Source organism: Bos grunniens, chromosome 26 (genome assembly GCF_055505025.1).
Source record: "Bos grunniens cultivar Pamir isolate PY7600 chromosome 26, Bosgru_T2T1.0, whole genome shotgun sequence".
NCBI lineage: Eukaryota > Metazoa > Chordata > Mammalia > Artiodactyla > Bovidae > Bos > Bos grunniens.
This window is the reverse complement of record NC_141190.1, coordinates 15,331,619-15,351,781: the sequence shown is the minus strand read 5'-3', so window position 1 is coordinate 15,351,781 and position 20,163 is coordinate 15,331,619. Positions and strand designations below refer to the sequence as shown.

At 35.5% G+C, this 20,163-nt stretch overlaps 1 protein-coding gene across 10 annotated transcripts in view; it reads left to right on the top strand.

Moving 5' to 3' along the window:
- The window catches only part of LOC147344068 (protein FRA10AC1), a 41,279-nt gene that overhangs the window by 9,354 nt on the left and 11,762 nt on the right, over positions 1–20,163 (top strand). For 8 of the 10 annotated variants that reach the window (XM_086378732.1, XM_086378736.1, XM_086378737.1 and 5 more), the window contains 7 exons: positions 847–930; positions 1,529–1,613; positions 7,666–7,711; positions 9,671–9,784; positions 11,628–11,670; positions 13,871–13,989; positions 19,107–19,145. In XM_086378732.1, the coding sequence (XP_086234858.1) occupies positions 847–930; positions 1,529–1,613; positions 7,666–7,711; positions 9,671–9,784; positions 11,628–11,670; positions 13,871–13,989; positions 19,107–19,145 (530 nt within the window). Of the gene's footprint in view, positions 1–846; positions 931–1,528; positions 1,614–7,665; positions 7,712–9,670; positions 9,785–11,627; positions 11,671–13,824; positions 13,990–19,106; positions 19,146–20,163 lie in introns of all 10 variants that reach the window. The other 2 variants (XR_015155687.1, XR_015155688.1) reach the window with 1 other exon arrangement.

Here is a 20,163-nt window from a genome sequence, read left to right as displayed (position 1 = left end):
TGAGCCAGATCTGATCGGGCAATAACAGTATATGTGAGGGATACTCATGTGCCTGATTTTCAGTGGTTTTTGTTTTCCACAAGAATTTTTGAAATAATGAACTTTTTAAACTTCAGGTTTGGATTGCTTTTTAAAAGGTAAGGCAAACAAGAGACCTCACTCTAATATTTCCTACACATGAAATTTCTTCTTATATCTGAGGCTCTTCTTTCAGAGCCTCTTAGTTTTGTGTGGATTTTACTCTCTTGGTTTAACGATTTTCTGAATTGGTAAAGCCCTAAAAAACTCCATACCAGCTCATCTATCCCAAACTTTTCTCTCAATTTAGGCTATGTTCTCCAACAATCCCTTTTTCTACCCCTAAACTGCTGTCATCTTAAAAAATCATCTTTAGATCTCTTCCTTCTTTACTCAGTCTTCCTAAGAAGCTGTAGTAATATGAGGTGTGGAAAAGTTCTTCATATATTTTAAAAATTAGATCTCAATAGGATGGTGTTGCTGACTGATTTCAGATTTTGAAACTTAAATTTTCATTCATTTTCCTTGTCCATTTAGTGTTTATCCAGATTTCTCATTCTAGCTTTGGTAATTTACCACCCTTTGTATAATTGGACCAGCACTTGAAATGGGTGGATCCCTTATGCATTCAAGTTGTTTGTGTAGCAGCACAGTTTTTATAACTGCCTTTTTAAAATACTGAAATATTTTTAATAAATGTATACATATATATGCTTCATATAAAACTATCTTTATGTATCTTATTTTTACTCAGGTGCTCACAACCTTACACAACTGTTTAACTTAAATTTGACTAATTTTGTGTTCACATTGAAATTGGTTTTTCAGGGAAAATGATAAGACAGACATGGATGTTATACGAGAAAATCATAGATTCCTATGGAATGAGGAGGATGAAATGGACATGAATTGGTAATTGTAGCCATGTGAGACATAATAGATCAAATGCTATAGTCCTGTCTCTCCTGTTCCCTGAGTGTTTTCTTACTTTGTCCACCTGCAAAACATTTGGCCCCTGAATGGAACAGTTCTGAATCAAGGACATAAAACCATGCCTCCAATTATTGAATTTGGTTTGATTCTTTGGGTAATTGTTAACAATTTTAACTTCTCATTGCTTGACTTTGTCTTTAAAAAATAATTTATAACACGTTTACAATATTATTTGTTGTAATATGCTTCTTTTAAAATTTTAAAAATATTTTGGGAAACTGTAAAACCCAAAAATTGTTTTAAAAATTCAAACATTACAGAGGATAAAAAGTAAAGATTAAGTTTCCTTCTCATCTTTGACTATCAGCCTTCCAGTTTCCCTCCCTAGTGCCCACTACTAATAGTTAATATTCAGATATTCTATGCACGTGTAAATAATAGACCTCTTTTAAGACATTAGTATTTATATCATATGCCTTTTTTGACATTGCTTCCAAGTAGTGAATAGGGGTTGAATTTCTAACTATATAAGATTTATATTAAAAAAAAAAGATTTATAATTTTTTAATGAGTCTAGGGAGAAGAGACTTGCGAAGAAATACTATGATAAATTATTCAAGGAATACTGCATAGCAGATCTCAGCAGATACAAAGAAAATAAGGTATGCCTTCCATGTATTTGTAGGTTTTTATTCATATACAGTATTACTTTTTAATATAGTGTATGCCCCATATTATTATTTTAAGATGCTAATTCAAGTCTAGGTGGTTCTGCATTTATGAAATACCAGTTGGACCATTTAACCTCTATACCTGTGGAATTTACAAAGGGCCTCTAAGTCAAGGGTGCCGCTGTGTGAGCTGGAACATGAAAAGTCTAAAATTAAACACAAGTGGCTACTGGATCTTGTTTTATCCTGACTCTAATCCAGAGCCCTTACTGATTATAAGGAATGATTTGACAGTGCACAGTATTGTCTTGTTTCACAAATGATGCTTGAAATTGGTAGGCTTTATTTTTCAAACTGATCACCATTTATAAAGCAGCAGAAGCACATATTCTTCTATATTAATGCCTTTGTCTATTCTAGTAAAACTAGCTTTCATCATTGTCAGTAATGACAAATTGCCCTTCCTGCTTTATATTCTATTTTAGTTAATATTAATTTTTTTTAATTGAAGTACAGTTGATCTACAATATTGTATTTCTGATATATAGCAAATTGACTTGGTTATATGTATATATTTTATCTCAATTCTTTTGTGTGATTGGTTATTATATTTAATATAGTTCCCTGTGCTATACAGTAAGTCTTTGTTGTTTATCTATTTTACATATGATGGTGTGTATCTATAATTTTATACTAATCTATTCCTTCCCCACATTCCCCTTTGGTAACCATAAATTTGTTCTTCTGTATGAGTCCGTTTCTGTATTGTAAATAAATTCATGTGTACTGTTTTTTAGATTTCACATCTAAATGATACATTTGTCTATTTTATTTAGTATGATAATATCTAGGTTAATAGTTGGATAATATCCATCTCTGTTGCTGCAAATGACATTACTTCATTCTTTTAATGGCTAACTAGTGTTCCATTCTGTGTGTGTGTGTGTGTGTATGTGTACACACCACATCTTTTTTATCCATTCAACTGTTGACACTTAGGTTGCTTCTGTGTCTTAACTGTTGTAAATAGTGCTGTTATGAACATTGGGGTGCATGTATCTTTTTGAATTAGAGTTTTTGTTTTTTCTGGATAATGCCCAAGAGTGAGATTGCTGGATCGTGCTCAATTTTTAGATTTTTAAGGAACTTCTGTAGTTTTTCCACAGCGACTGCACCAGTTGGCATTCCCACCAACAGTGAAGAAGAGTTCCCCTTTCTCCACAGCCTCTCCACCATTTATAATTTGTACATTTTTTGATGATAGCCTTCCTGACTGATGTGAAGTGATACCTAATCGTAGTTTTGATTTGCATTTCTCTAATAATTAGTGATGTTGAGCATCGGGTTGCCATTTCCTTCTCCAGTGCATGAAAGTGAAAAGTGAAAGTGAAGTCGCTCAGTCGTGTCCGACTCTTAGCGACCCCATGGTCTGCAGCCTACCAGGCCCCTCTGTCCATGGGATTTTCCAGGCAAGAGTACTGGAGTGGGGTGCCATTGCCTTCTCCAAATAATTAGTGATGTTGAGCATCTTTTCATGTGCCTACTGGCCATCTGTATATTGTCTTTGGAGAAGTGTCTATTTAGGTCTTCTGCCCATTTTTTGATTGGATTTTTTAGTTTTTGTTACTGAGCTATATGAGCTGTTTGTATGTTTTCGAAATTAAGCTCTTGTTGGTCTTATCATTGCAAATATTTTCTCCAATTCTGTAGATTGTCTTTTCATTTTGTTTATGGATTCCTTTGCTTTGTAAAATTTTTAAGTTTAAATAGATCTTGTTTGTTTATTTTTGTTTTTCTTTTTCCTTGTGAAACTAACCTAAGAAAAGTTTGTTACAATTTATTTCAAAGAATGTTTTGCCTGTGTTCTCTTCTAGGAATTTTTTTGGTATATCATCTGTATTTAAGTCTTTAAGCCATTTTGAATGTTTTTTGTGTGTGGTATGAAGGACTGTTCTACCCTCATTGATTTACATGCAGCTATCCAGTTTTCCCAATACTTTTTGCTAAACATTGTATATTTTGCTAAACTTTTTGCTCCATTGTATATTCTTGCCTCCTTTGTCAAAGATTAATTGACCATAGGTGTGTGGGTTTGTTTTCTCAGGATTAGTTTGGCAATTCTAAGTCTTTTGTGATTCCATATAAGTTTTAGGATTATTTGTTGTAGTTCTGTGAAAAATGTTGTGGGTAATTTGATAGGCATTGCATTAATCTGTATGTTGCTTTGGGTAGTATGGCCATTTTATCTGTATTAATTCTTCCAATCCAAAAGTGGGGGATATTTTTCCATTTTTATTGAATCTTCTTCTATTTTTTTGTTAATCTATAGTTCTCAGCATATAAATCTGTTCACTTTCTTGATTGTTTATTCATAGTTTGTTTTTGGATGTGATTTTAAGTGAAATTGTTTTTTACTTTCTGTTTCTGTTATTTCATTGTTAGCATGAAGAAATACAGCAGATTTATGTTAATTTTGTATCCTGCTGCCTTGTTGAATTCATTTATCAGTTTTAATAGTTTTTGTATAGTCTAGGGTTTTCTGTATAGAGTATCATGTTATCTGCATAGAATGACAATTTTACCTCTTCCCTTCCTATTTGGATATGTTTTATTTCTTTTCCTTGTCTGATTGCTGTGACTAGGAGTTCCAGTTCTATGTTGAGTAGAATTGATGAGTGTGTACATCCTTGTCTTGTTCCAGCTTTAGCAAGAAAACTTTCAGCTTTTCACCATTTAATATAATATTGGCTGTGGGTTTGTCACAAATGACTTTTATTATGTTGATCTATCTTCCCACTATACCCACTTTGGTGAGTTTTTGTCATGAATTGATGTTAAACTGTATCAGATACTTTTTTTGCATCTGTTGAGATGATCTTGTGGTTTTGTCTTTTTTTGTTGATGTATCAGCTTGATCGATTCACATATGTTGAACTGTCCTTGTGACCCTGAAATGAATCCAACTTGATTATGGTGTGTGATCCTTTTTATGTGTAGTTGGATTCAGTTTGCTCATACTTGGTTGAGGAATTTTGCATCTATGTATATATATATGTTCATCAAAGATACTGTCCTATAATTTTCCTTTTTGTTAATGTCTTTGTCTGGTTTTAGTGTCAGGGTGATAGTGGCTTCATAGGGTGGCTTTGGGAGCATTCCCGCCTCTTCAGTCTTTTGGAAGAGTTTGAGAAGGATTGGTGTAAGTTCTTCTCTGTATGTTTGGTGAAATTCCCCAAAGAAGCCATCCAGTCCTGGACTTTTGTTTGCAAAGAGTTTTTCAAATTACAGATTATATTTCACTTGTAGTGATTGGCCTGTTTCTTCTTGATTCAGTTTTTGCAGTCTATTTCTAGAAACTTGTCCGTTTCTTCCAGGTAGTCCATTTTGTTTGTATGTAGTTGTTCATTATAGCTTACTTGATTTTTCTTTATTTCTATGGTATCGGTTATTATTTCTCCTTTTTCATTTCTTATTTTATTTATTTGGGTCCTCTGTTTTCTTCTTGGTGAGCCTGCCCAGAGGTTTGTCGATATTGTTTATCCTTTCAAAAACCAGCTCTTGGTTTTCCTGATTTTTCTGCTGTTTTTTAATCTCTATTTTATTTCTTCTCTGATGTTTATTATTTCCTTCCTTCTGCTAACTTTCAGTTCAGTTCAGTCGCTCAGTCGTGTCCGACTCTTTGCCACCCCATGAATCGCAGTACGCCAGGCCTCCCTGTCCATCACCAACTCCCGGAGTTCACTCAAACTCATGTCCATCGAGTCGGTGCTGCCATCCAGCCATCTTATCCTCTGTCGTCCCCTTCTCCTCCTGCCCCCAATCCCTCCCAGCATCAGAGTCTTTTCCAGTGAGTCAACTCTTGGCATGAGGTGGCCAAAGTACTGGAGTTTCAGCTTTAGCATCAGTCCTTCCAATGAACACCCAGGACTGATCTCCTTTAGAATGGACTGGTTGGATCTCCCTGCAGTCCAAGGCATTCTCAAGAGTCTTCTCCAACACCACAGTTCAAAAGCATCAATTCTTTAGCGCTCAGCTTTCTTCACAGTCCAACTCTCACATCCATACATGACCACAGGAAAAACCATAGCCTTGACTAGACGGACCTTTGTTGCCAAGTAATGTCTCTGCTTTTGAATATGCTATCTAGGTTGGTCATAACTTTCCTTCCAAAGAGTAAGCGTCTTTTAATTTCATGGCTGCAGTCACCATCTGCAGTGATTTTGGAGCCCCCCAAAATAAAGTCTGACACTGTTTCCACTGTTTCCCCATCTATTTGCCATGAAGTGATGGGACTGGATGCCATGATCTTAGTTTTCTGAATGTTGAGCTTTAAGCCAACTTTTTCACTCTCCTCTTTCACTTTCATCAAGAGGCTTTTTAGTTCCTCTTCACTTTCTGCCATAAGGGTGGTGTCATCTGCATATCTGAGGTTATTGATATTTCTCCTGGCAATCTCGATTCCAGCTTGTGTTTCTTCCAGTCCAGCGTTTCTCATGATGTACTCTGCATAGAAGTTAAATAAGCAGGGTAACAATATACAGCCTTGACGTACTCCTTTTCCTATTTGGAACCAGTGTGTTGTTCCATGTCCAGTTCTAACTGTTGCTTCCTGACCTGCATATGGGTTTCTCAAGAGGCAGATCAGATGTTCTGGTATTCCCATCTCTTTCAGAATTTTCCGTATGACTTTAGGAAGAAAATTTTTTTTAAAAATTGACATTTTCCTTGTTTTTTTGAGGAAAGTCTGTATCACTGTGAACTTCCCTCTAAGAACTGCTTTTGTTGCATCCCATAGATTTTGTATGGTTATATCTTCATTGTTTTCAATCTCGATTTTTTTAAATTTCCTCTTTAATTTCATTGTTGATCCATTGGTTTTTAGTAGCATGTTGTTTAGTCTCCACGTAATCATTTTTTTAAATTACACTGCAGGCGTTTTTTAATTTATTCATTTTAATCTTGATTCTGATGGGTCTTTTGTTGCTGTACATAGGCTTTCTCTAGTTGTGGTGCCCAGGCTTCTCATTTCAGTGGCTTTTCTGGTTGGACTGCATGGGTTTCTTAATTGCAGTGACCTGTCTTGTTGCACAGCAAGGGCTCTAGGGTACATGGGTTTCAGGAGTTGGGCATGAGCTCAGCAGTTGCAGCTCGTGGGCTTTGGTACACAGGCTCAGCAGTTGTGATGCACAGGCCTAAGTTGCCCTGTGGCATGTGGAATCTTCCCAGACCAGGGATCAAGCCCATGTCCCCTCTACTGGAAGGTGAATTCTTAACCTCTGGACCACCAGGGAAGTCCCTGCGTGTACTCATGGCAGAACCATGCTCTTTTATGTGCACACTCCCAATTTTGGCCTGAGTCACACTCCAGGCCCTTGAGGCTGCTCCAAACAGCCACATCGAGTACAAGTGATAGAAATAAAGAAAAGAAAATGAAGTCACTCAGTCATGTCCAACTTTTTGTGATGCTATGGACTGTAGCCCTCCAGGCTTCTCCATCCATAGGATTTTCCAGGCAAGAATACTAGAGTAGGCTGCCATTTTCTTCTCCTTGGGATCTTCCTGACCCAGGGATCGAAATCAGGTCTTCTGCATTGTGGGCAGACTCTTTACCCTCTGAGCCACAAGGGAATCCCAAGTGGTAGAACTAAGACATGAACCCAAACAATCTGACTCCAAAGACTGTACTCTCTTGTATTCCAGTATTCTGTTTCATTATTGTACTGTACTTCTTTTTTTCCTATCAGTGTTATAGAACAGTATCTATTTTTTATTCATTTGCATACCTTGTGCCTGGCACCTATAACTTTAAATAGAAAGTTTAAAAGTAAAGAAGATTGTTTCTTAACAGGTTGGTAATTATTCAGATAAATTTTTAAGTACCGGGAATCCTACAAGGAAAGAAAAAACTATTGTGATGGGAATTAGGTTTACTTTTTAGATAAGTATCATATTGTCAGTTGTTGGCTCCATGTTAAGATTTAAATATGGTTTAAATAATGTTTAAGTTTACTCTAGCATACATGTATTTTTTTTTCCTCATCAGTTTGGATTTAGGTGGCGAGTAGAAAAAGAAGTAATTTCAGGAAAAGGTAATTTCTTTTTCATTTCAGTTTTTAATAGGATACAGTTATTTTATAGAATTGAAGTCATTGGGTAAGATTATTCTTACTGTGATTGTCTACAAAATACAAAGTAAAAGTAGAGAAGGTGTATTAAAGATATATTGCTGACAAAGGTCAAAATATGATCCTTTAGTGGTTTTTACCTTTAGAATTTTTGCTTTTAGGATATTAAGTTGCAGATAAGTAGAAAATGTTTAAAAGTTAAAAGCTTCCTAGCAAGGAAACTGTCAATAGATGAAGACTTGAGTTTTTCCCCTAATTAATTTTTGGAGTAATGAGTTGGTATTACTGTATTCTAGTCAAATCTACATTTTGCAAGTAGAAATTAAATATTACTTTGCCCCTTACAGAATTTTTAGACAGGCTAGTTTACTTTGAGGAGTCACTGAATTTGAGTCTAAATATTTAGTCTTAGAACAAAAGACCAAGCATTTTGTAGACAATCAGTAGCATTTTCTATGCATTGTAATCTATTCATGAAATTTTTCTGAAAATGTAATATCTCTATACTGTCTCATGTTATAAAATTAAGTATTTATTGAGCATTGCATTTTAAGTGTTAATGCTTCTGAAAACTATATAGGAACAATCATTAAGAAAATATTTTAAGCTAAAGTAACTTAAAAACCTCTTAAACTGAAAATAAAGGTTTCATTTTTAAATGATACACATTTATGCCATCAGTGTGGTTTATATACATTTTCCATAAATTATAATCAGCCTGAAAGGTACTCTAGAGGAGAAGGAAAAAGAATAATTTTAAAGCTATTTTTTAAACTTTTCTTAGCATTACATTTTAGTTTGTGCTTTTACCTAATTGAAATATCTATCACAGTTTTAAAATTTTGTAGTTTTATTGAGTGGAATTTTTAAGTGATGATAAGTAATGCTGCCTTTTAAAAAAAATTGATGGACATTCTCTAAATTCATATAATTGAAAAAAGTTTTAATTGAGAAGGGGAAAGAAAGCCATTTGCTGTGATTCCTGAAGTTATAATCTTGTGTTTTAATGATAAACAAATTGCTCAACATATACAGATTTAATGAACTATTCATTTGGAATGAGTAATACAATGCCAGTTTAGAAAAGTTATCAGCCTTTGGACTGGTCATTTTCCAAATTCATTTTGTTAATCTCTTTTTTTATGAAAAGTTCAGATTTGTTCCTATTGGTACAATTAATTTAGATATAAGTGCTTTCTTTTCAGGTTGTACAAATAAGTTTGATCTTTCTTTTTCTGTTAAAGTCAATAGTTAATTATTGAGTAGTTTTTTTTTTTCCCTCTTGGATCATCAATATTAGTCCTTTTTTACAGAGCTTTTAATATACAGTGAGTATGTAATGTTGATTTTAGTGTCACGTGATTCTAAAATTTAGAACATCGAGTTGGATTACTTATTCTATTTAATCTCAAAATGCTATAACACTTTAAAATGTGCTTTAAATGTCGTTTTATGCTGGTGCTTAAAATAAATACCATATGTTAATACCTTAAAGTATCAATGTCAATAATATTGAAAAAGGTTGACCCAGGTACAGTGCATGTACTTTGGAAGATACATTTTTTCTTTTAAGGTATTAGTGAGTACACTTTTTTAGTGCTTCCGTTTTCCAAAGTGTAAGATTCCTTCACTCGGAGTCACTAAAAATCTGTTTTTAAATATAAACAGTTAACTTGAGAGTCAACTATTTATCAAGTAAGAATTCCAGAACTGATTTTTTTTTTAAAACAGTGCATTCAGCAACTTGATTTGACTTTTGAACATACCATAATTATTGTGCTTAGTTTTTTGACGTAGACTTTATAAACTAAGAATTTATGTCATGTATGTAATGTATGTTGAATAAATTTCAGAGATAATACCTGATTGTAGATAAATACTGTCACCAACCACCATAGCTAATATTCCTTCCTTTATTTACAGGCCAATTTTGCTGTGGAAATAAATCTTGTGATAAAAAAGAAGGCTTAAAGAGTTGGGAAGTTAATTTTGGTTATACTGAGCATGGTGAAAAAAGAAATGCACTTGTTAAATTAAGTAAGTTGACTTTAGATGGGTTGTGACTGATTCCTTCAAAGTTTAGTAATTCAGATTGAAAATATATAGGCAATTTAAGATTCAATTTAAAATGCTTAAGGTATCTTGGAAACTCTCTTTTTCTCAGAGCTTGCTAAAGTTTCAAAGAACTTTTGAGCCTGAAACTTCTTTCTCAGCATTTCCATGACATTTAGATGAAATAGTGCTAATGCCAAATGTATACCAGTAATTTGTAAAGTGAAGACCTCTGTCTGTTAATTTGAGAATGTCAGTGTAGATTGAGATGCCAAGTGGGAGTCAGAGTGGTATCAGAAAAGGCACTGTAAAATCTCACATTAGTTAATAGCCATATTGTTATGGTATGGGTAATAAATCTGCTCTCTTTGTGTCAAAAAAGAAAAAAAATTTAAGAGGGCAAAGTGTTTGCGATATCTGTCTTAAAAGCTTAGGATTTTAACCCAGAATATAGCATTTTCTCTTAATACGCATATTTAGAATCTGTTGCTCATCCTTTTTTTTCCCCTGAGCTAGTCTTTTGTGTGTTGGCGTCTTCTCTGCATCATGTTAACAACTTTCTCTGGTTCCTAAATAAATGTGTTATAAGAGTGTTCTGCCCCCTCCAGGTAGAGGTCAAGGATTTCCCCGTATTCTAGTTCAGTTCAGTTCAGTCGCTCAGTCATGTCCGACTTTGTGACCCCATGGACTGCAACACGCCAGGCCTCCCTGTCCGTCATCAACTCCTGGAGTTTACCCAAACTCATGCCCATTGAGTCGGTGGTACCATCCAACCATCTCATCCTCTGTCATTCCCTTCTCCTGCCTTCAATCTTTCCCAGCATCAGGGTCTTTTCAAATAAGTCAGCTCTTCGCATGAGGTGGCCAAAGTGTTGGAGTTCAGCTTCAACATCAGTCCTTCCAGTGAATGTTCAAGACTGATTTCCTTTAGGATGGACTGGTTGGATCTCCTTGCAGTCCAAGGGACTCTCAAGAGTCTTCTCCAACACCACAATTCAAAAGCATCAATTCTTTGGCTCTCAGCTTTCTTTATAGTCCAACTCTCACATCCATACATGACTACTGGAAAAACCATAGCCTTGACTAGATGGACCTGTGTCTCTGCTTTTTATATATGCTGTCTAGGTTGGTCATAACTTTCCTTCCAAGGAGGAAGCATCTTTTAATTTCATATGCAACTTAGTGCACTCCAGTGAAGACTGGTTTCCGAGTTCCTCCTTTAAGTGCTTATGAGGAAGAGTCACCTAGTGTGAACTGAGATTAAAGTAAAAAAGAAACAATTTGGAACTTTTTTAAAATCTCTTTTCCATTTGAAAAACTCTTAGAGTACTTCAGAGGAGGTGACTATACCCACACTACTATTGCTGCTGCTGCTAAGTCACTTCAGTCGTGTCCAACTCGTGCGACCCCCAGAGACGGCAGCCCACCAGGCTCCCCCGTCCCTGGGATTCTCCAGGCAAGAACACTGGAGTGGGTTGCCATTTCCTTCTCCAATACTGGATGTCTTTGATTTGAGATACACATTAATGCTGCCTATGAATGAAACAGTTTGCTTTTAGAATAAATTGACAGCATAGTTTTCTAAAGCAGTGGCAGAATATTTTCAATTTCTCAAGCATTCTAATACAGTTTTTATTTTATATATATATATATATATTTATTTTGGGGTGGAAGAGAATCAGATTTTTTCTTCAGATTATTTTTTTCCCCTATTACAATGAAAGAATGTAAAGAAACATGACAGTTTATGATATTAAAAGTAAAGTAGCAGTGCAGTGATAAAAAATTTAGCTGTTCAGTGGTGTTACTTTTTTTTCCTTTTTTTTAGGATTATGCCAAGAATGTTCCTTTAAATTAAATTTTCATCACAGGTAATATGATCTTTTTAAAATGTGGTTGTTGATTTTAGTAGTCTTGGATGTCGTCATTACCTGCACTAGCTGTCTAAAGTAAACTTGAGTGGCTGATGGTTTCATTAGTGGAGTGTATGCACAATCCAGCATCGCCATATGACCACATAAACCAGGGAACTGAATGTTCATCTTGCCTAGCTCTAGCCAAGCAGTGTTAAATGTGAAGGCCTATGCAGAGTAGCAGGCAGATGCTAGAACTTTTGTTTTGAAATCAGTGTTCACATACTGAAATATTCTTAGAAACTATATTGTAAATCAGGTCTTCATAATGTGATTCCTACTTCTCATTTGAACAGAGTTTATCATTCTTACAAAGGATTATACCTCGATATTCATTTCAGTGTTTAAAGTCAGGCTCCTACTGAAGGATCTAGACTGTCTGCCATATTGAGTAGGGGAGGAGCGTATGTAGACCATGGGCTTTGAAATCAGACCCCTGTGTATTCCTCTCAGCTGCTCCACTCACTAGTCATATCCTTGGGAAAACTGCTTAACTTTATAAGACTCAATTTTATTATCTCTAAAAAGAGGATACTAAGCTTATTGTGGGAATTAAATGAAAATGCGTATAAAATGCTTGACACGGTGTCTGGCATATGGTAAACAGAGCCTAATGAAATCCCAGGCATTGAAGATGCTCAAGCAAAATCTGTATGACCTGGCATGATTGTGGCGGTTGGGTTTCATGTTCTGAATAATGCTTGAAAGTCTTAACATAAGATTCTGCAACTTTATAAAATGTATATATATTTATAATCAGCTGTGTTGTGAATGACCCTTATCTAGTATTTAGCTATTAAAAATAAGTAAAATTTTTTTAATTCTTAAAATTAGCAATGTTTTTCAGATTACATGATTTCTCTTCTCCATCAATGATTCTGAAAGATACCAAAGATGTTCTTTTGACCTTGAGTTTCAAACTTCATTTCAGAATTGAATTATTCGTAGACAAAAAGTTATTACTGTCTTAAACAGTATTGTAGTATTTGGTATAAGTATCTTAATTTGAAAGTTTTGATAAACAAGTTTCTTGAAAGTAATCCTCTCTGTTGTCTCTTCATCCTCTTTCCCAGTCTCAGTTTCAGCATTATCACCTTTTCCTATTTCATGTTTCTTTTCTTTGTCGTTCAGTCGCTCAGTCATGTCTGATTCTTTGTGACCCCGTGGACTGCAGCACACCAGGCTTCCCTGTCATTCACCATCTCCCAGTGTTTGCTCAGACTCACATCCATTGAGTCGGTGATGCCATCCAACTGCCTTATCCTCTGCAATTAACATCAATCACTTGCCAGCTATGGTACTGACAGCCTTATAAACCTGGCCTAAAATAAGGGGTTTCCAAGGTGGTTCAGTGGTAAAGAACCCACCTGCCAGTGCAGGAGACACGGGGTTGATCCCTGGGTCTGGAAGATCCTCTGGAGAGGGAAGTGGCAACCCACTCCAGTATTCTTGCCTGGGAAATCTCATGGACCAAGGAGCCTGGCAGGCTACAGCCCATGGAGTCACAAAAGAGTGGGACACGACTTAGTGAACAACAAAAAAGGTAAAGCCATAGCAGTGAAAAGATAAGTGGTCTAAAGTAGATGTGTGAGTTAACAATAAGCCCTTCCATTCTCATTCCATTATACCTCTATTTTATTCTCCTTTATTATTAAGAGAATAATTTTCTATTTACTGGTTTAGAACTGTACAGTGGCTTCTTTTGTTCTATGTGTTTTTTCAAAGTGTAGATAGATAATGAATTATGTGGAGGGAAATGAGATTTGTTTTTGTAATTTTTTAGAATGGCTAAATGATAGGGTCACAGAGTCAGACACGACTGGGTGACTGAACAACAACAAAATGATAGAATCTAAAAAGGAAATGAGTAAAACTATGATTACATTCACTAAGGTTTTATATAGAACTTATGAAAAATAATTTTGTCTCCAAGTGCTCATTACCTTACTTTTGTCTCGGACTTTGTAATCTTATAGAAGTGGCTAAAGTAATATACTAACCTACAATATTTACAGACTCATTTAAGCATTCCTTATTATGTAAATTACATTTTAAATGAATACTTCAACTAATTTAACTTTTTTTGCCCGTTGATTTTTATTTTTTGTAAAGCTTAGTTGAAAAAGTTGTTTTTAATTTTATATTGTTCAACATAAAGGAGAAAAGAAATCAAGTCAAAAAAAAGAAAAGATAAAGCCGAAAAAGATTCTGAAGAGTCAACACATAAAAAATCCAGATTATCTTCTGTAGAAGAGACCTCTAAGACAAAGGATAAAGGTAAATGGGAATTAAAATATAATATTTACTCATATTTCTGAACATAAAGGATAATCTGCCATATGTCTCAGATTAAGAATTTAATTAGTGAATGCATCTACAATTCTGTTTTATGGTATTTGAAAGGAAACTGGTTGGAGAATTTAGAGACAAATTTATAGTAACTTATAGAAGTTTCAAGAACAAGGTCAGTTTTGATTCATTTTTGCAAATGGTATAATATTGTAACAGCACTCTGATTTCTGGATTTGTTAGTTATAGACATGTTACATTAAGCAAGTTACTGAATTTCTTGAGTTTTACTTTCCCCATATACCTACATAGTGATGATGTGACTACCTGGTTTCTGTACTGCTGGTGCTTATGGTGAAGAATCAAATAAACGTGAAAGGCATTTTGAACACTGTAAATCAGTACATAATCTATAAGTCAGTATTAAATTTTAGCATTGTGATTTCTTATCATGGTCTGTTTGATTTTTCTCCCTAGCTAATGGGCTTCTTGAAATGATAGAGATTGATATGTATGTGTCCTCAGCCTAACATGGTATTGTGCACATACAGTTAGTAAGTAACTGTTAAATTCAAATCCAGGTCAACTGCTTACTTGTTCCTCAGCAGTCCTTACTGTGCCTTAGTTTAGACAGTGGTCATGATAATTGTACCTTAGCTCAGATCATGTATGTAAGCCGTTTGCATAGTACTTGGTCCATAGTTATTATGAAGGTTGCTGTGGGTTGTTTTTTCAGTCCGTAATAGAGTCAAATTAACTGTAACTTAGAGTGAATTGGGTTAAATTAGGTAGGTAATGGTAGATTGAATTAGATTCTAGCCAGTGTTAACATAATACTTGAACAGGAGAGGGCTCCCTTGCTCCAGCTATGAAGATCATTAGACATGTTATAATCTTATGTACATCTTTTCCTTCCAACATGTCATGATACATTCAAACATACAGTATTGCCAAGTTTTAGACTTGGTAAAATTGATAGATGATGAGAAGAAAAATACTGGTATTCTACTGTTTATTGAGAAATGGTATTGAAACAGAATGTCTTTTATGTCTATAAATCATGTTCTAAACTTCAAAATAAATTTTAATTAATAAGTGTGAAAATCTCATTTGAGATTTAAAAGTTTTTAATTTATCCTCATGTGCCAGTAAAATATTTAATGTATTCTATTTGAGGATTTTGTAACGTTGACTGTTATATAATATGTTTATGTCATAATAAGACATCATGTTAGTCACTGAATATTCCAAATTAAAGAATTAATCCCTACAATGTAAAGTTTATTCAGTACCTCCAAAACAGGTAATTACGTAGCTGGATGCTCGTGATTAAGGATGAGGTTGCATCCCTCAAGTTATATATTCATGTGACCTTCTTTAAAAGATGTTTTTCCTTTAGTGTCCTGTATTTCAGTAGCTGATATGTCTGTCAACCTAAAAGCTAATACCAGAAGTCTGAAAATTATCCTTGTGTGTGTCAGTTGCTCAGTTGTGTCCAACTGTTTGTGAGCCCACGGGCTCTAGCCTGCCAGACTCCTCTTTCCATGTTTATGTAAATCCCATCAGTTTTACCCCAGTTTATATATTTCTGAAGTTTTCTCTACTCTCGTTCAAACTAACCATATTTTCTTATCTAGGCTACTACTATATTATCCTTACTGTTTCCATCACTGTCTTGTCATCCCACTTCCCTTTCCTTAATTCATTCTCTATCTAGCAGTGATTTCCTGTTGTTCTTAAGATATAACCAACGTCTGGACAAAGCCCAAAGGGTCTAAATGATCCAGCGTACAAGGCTTGTTTCTCACTACTCTTCATGTTACTTTCACACTCCACCCACATAGCCTTTCAATTTCTAGAAAATGCCAAACTTCTATACATTTAAGGACTGCATAGATGCTGCTTCCTCTCTCTCTAAAACCTCCAGGCCCATCCTAACTCATCCTTGAGTTCTAAGCTTAAATGTCACTTCTTCAGGGATCCTTCTCTAACCACGAATCTAAATTAGGACTCCCATTTATAATGCTGTCACAACCCTAGAACTTTTCCCTCATTACACATATGACAATTACATAAAAGCACAAGAGAACAGGAATTCTGTCTGCTGTGTTCATTGCTCTGTCCCCAGCACCCCACTAGCACATGTTAGGTATAAATAATAAAGAATAAGAAAACGAAACATTTTGAAGATTATTTCAGGGCAACTTCAGAGACAGAAAACCCAAGCAAAGTGGAATTGAGACATCTTTCTTATTTATTCTTTATTTGGAGCATCTTTGATAGAGAGTATAGGATATAGTTCTTTCTTTTTCAGCTTTGGTATAAAGCAGAAAATGACAACATTTTATCAAACTTTAGGAGGACCATATAAACCTCTTTAATTTTTTGATATTTGTGATTGATCACCTGTAACTAGGTCTATTTGATGTGATACTTTCTTGCCAGGCCACCTTAATTTGTCCCAAACTTGAATAGTAATTAATAAATGCTTAATATCTCAGCTGCCTTTGGACTGCTAACATTCCTCGAAAGAATCTACTTTCTTGACTTTTCTTCCTGTCTTTTTGGTCTCTCCCCAGATGTTTTAGACTATAGTTTCTCCTCAGTCTTACCCTTAGGTGTTGGAATTATTCAGGGCTCTTACAGACCTTTTTTCTCTCTGTTCTCCCTGTGTGATCCCTTCAACTCCCATAACTCGGGTTACCGTCATATAGAATGTTAAATAGGTAAATGGGTAGATAATTGGATGGCTTGATAGCTGAACCAACAGATAGAGAAAATGTAAGAAAGATCAATAACTGGACTTTGAGGACCAGTCTCCTTTGGCAGGTATGAACACAAAGGGATATTTAGGTAAACTGTCTTGGCAGAAAGTTCAAGATCTTATTCCTCCACCTCCACCATGCCCCAAAGATCAGTTCCTTGAGTAGGTCTTGTCTGATTCCTTTCACTCTACTTTTCCAGGCAAGGCTAGTTCCCTGTTAGCACATACTGATAGCACCCTGCATTCTCCTTTAGAAATACATACCACTCTTGGAATAATTTATTTTCTGTTAAGGAAAGGATTATGTGACTTATTTAATTCTTTATCCCCAGTTCCTAAGCACAGTGCTTGAGTGAGTCAGTGAAGTCAGCCAATTTCTGTGTTGCAGGGAACATCAGAAATCAACCCTGGAAATCATGATTGAAAAGATATTCTATGGTTTTGCCTTTCAAAATATGGTCCTCTGCATTGTCATCATTTGGGAGCTTGTTAGAAATGCATAACCTCAGCCCTTGCAGATCTCCTGAATTACAGTTGACTTCAAGTTTCCAGGATGACTCATATGCACAATAAAGTCTGAGATGCTCTGCTCTTTGTCATGTACTTGTTCTGCTTTAGCTTCAACACCTCCAGGGAAAAAGAACCCATTATCCAAAATATTCCTGTACATTTCAGATAGTTGTAATTGTTAGCAGGTTTTCTTAACATTTAGTCCAAACCTACAACTTCTTCTAGTTCCAACTGTGTGCTTTTTTTAAGATAATAGACACTTATGTTCTATAAGCAAGTATCATGTTCCTTACATGACAGAGAAAATGACAGAGAAGAGGATGTTTCTTTTGCTACAGGAAGGCTAACCATGTTTTTATTTGTTTTCTGATGACTGGGAAATAAGTGGGAGTAAAGACACAATAACATAAAGCACTTGAGGCAGTCCAGGCCTTGACTTTCTTTGGAATCTTTATCCTGTGTCTCTCACACCCTCTTGTCTGGCCTTAAGGGATCATTCGTGTGACAACTTAGACTAATTATGAGATCTACCCAGAGAGGTGGGCTTCCCTGAAAGCTCAGTTGATAAAGAATCCACTTGCAATACAGGAGACCCCAGTTCAATTCCTCGGTCAGGAAGATCTGCTGGAGAAGGGATAGGCTACCCACTCCAGTATTCTTGGGCTTCCCTTGTGGCTCAGCTGATAAATAATCCACCCTCAATGCAGGAGACCTGGGTTCGATCCCTGGGATGGGAAGATCCCCTGGAGAAGGGAAAGACTACCCCCTCCAATATTCTGGCCTGTAGAATTCCATGGTCTGTATAGGCCATGGGATTGCAAAGAATCAAACACAACTGAACAGCTCTGACTTTCATCCAGAGAGGTTGGAGGAATTGTTACTCTCCATCTGTTATGTTCTTTTTTGACTTAGCAGCCTTCAGAAATATTTCCCCTGAGGTCTTCCAGCAGGACACTGTATATATAATGGTATTTTTTTTTAAATTAATACATTTTCAGTACTTTTCTGTTTCTCTCACTGGTAACCATTGTGGAACTCAAATGTTGTTTTATGACATAGTTTTTTGTGTGATTTTCAATTACTGTGAATTCTTACCTGCATATGATCTTCAAAAAAGTATTAAGAAAAACTATTTGTAAACTGCTCTTGGATGTTGAAAATCTGTAGATGAAATATTGGTTATATTGTAGGTAATCTATGAGCTTGCCCTCCCAGCAATATGAGACATTTTTTATAGGTGTTTATTATTTTTTTAAGTTTTATGCTAGGTATTCCAGCCTGTACAAGAGCTTACAATACCCCTGCCTAAAAGGACCTAGGAGAAGGCAATGGCACCCCACTCCAGTACTGTTGCCCAGAAAATCCCATGGATGGAGGAGCCTGGTAGGCTGCAGTCCATGGGGTCACTAAGAGTCAGACACGACTGAGCGACTTCACTTTCACTTTCCACTTTCATGCATTAGAGAAGGAAATGGCAACCCACTCCAGTGTTCTTGCCTGGAGAATCCCATGGACGGAGAAGCCTGGTAGGCTGCAGTCCATGGGGTCGCACAGAGTCGGACACGACTGAAGCGACGCAGCAGCAAAAAAGGACCTAACATTTTAATTAGGGAGATAAGTCAAAGGAACAGGGAAGATTAAAAGACAGTGAAGTGCTTTCCTGCACGACTATAAAGTAAGGTTTACTAGACTATAAAGTTGACTAGAAAGTACACGACTACTCGGAAGAATTCTGGTTATAGCTATGGCTGTTACACCACTGCAAAGTGATTCTTGACCAAACAGTGCTGGTTTTTTTGTTTTAATCACATTCATTTTTTGTTTTTCCCAGCGCATTCATCCTCAGTGAAATCAGAAAATTCTGTCAACAGTAAGTATCAAGTTTTTATTTAATAAAAATATATAGATTCAAGTTATTTGCAATTTGTGTTTCCCACAAACTGTGACTTTTCCTGTAATTTTTTTTCTACTATGTGAGAAAAGTCATAGGAAAAAAACCAAAAGTGTATTTCTTCCCCAAATTAAATCATTTAAAAGTTTCTGATTTCAAGTATAGAAGAGCACAATTTTTTTTTCAGTAAGTAGAGTGGATACACATTTTGAGTTCACATTATTGAGTGTGAAGGAAGAGAACCAAAGGGATACGATTGGGACAGAAAAAGAATTTGGGGAGATGGATTCACATTTAAGAAATGTTGCTTATATTGCACAAGAATGAATGATCTGTCATTTGGTGATTTTGATTAATCAAATTAAATATCTCTGTTTTATGCATAGAAAGCAGAATGTTAGCAACTGGTTGTTACTGGTCAATTTTTTAAATAAATCCTACAGTTTTCACCAGATTGGATTTCATTGAATATTTACTACAAATCTTATTATTGTTTTTTTCCCTGCAGCATTCCAAAAAGTATTCACAGTGGTTTACAATAAAATAAGATTTTTTTTAAAGGTGAAGTCAAAATAATGGAAAAATAAGGTAGCGTAGGAAAGTAAAGCTAGAGGTAAATTTAATACAGAGAAATGTTTACCAAAAAGTCTTGCATAATTGCAAAGGTAGATCACAAATTTGTCACTGTTCTTCCTAAGAACCAAACCAAAGAAGGGATAGTAGAATGATTAATTGTACCCATACAATATTAAAGAGAACTCACAGGGTGTTCAGCTTTTTCCAGGCAGTTTTGAGAGCAGAATCTCCTGTGGGTTCATAAAAGGGGGCATCCATTTGTATATAACAAACAATAATCTTGCATCTCAACAGTAATACAATCTCGAATTTTTCTTTAAGACCTTACAGTAAATAGGCTTAGGGTCTAAAAGTAAAATGTACTTCAATAGAATATCTAATTTATTTGATAGTGTCTCGACGTATAGAGACGGGGGAGCCT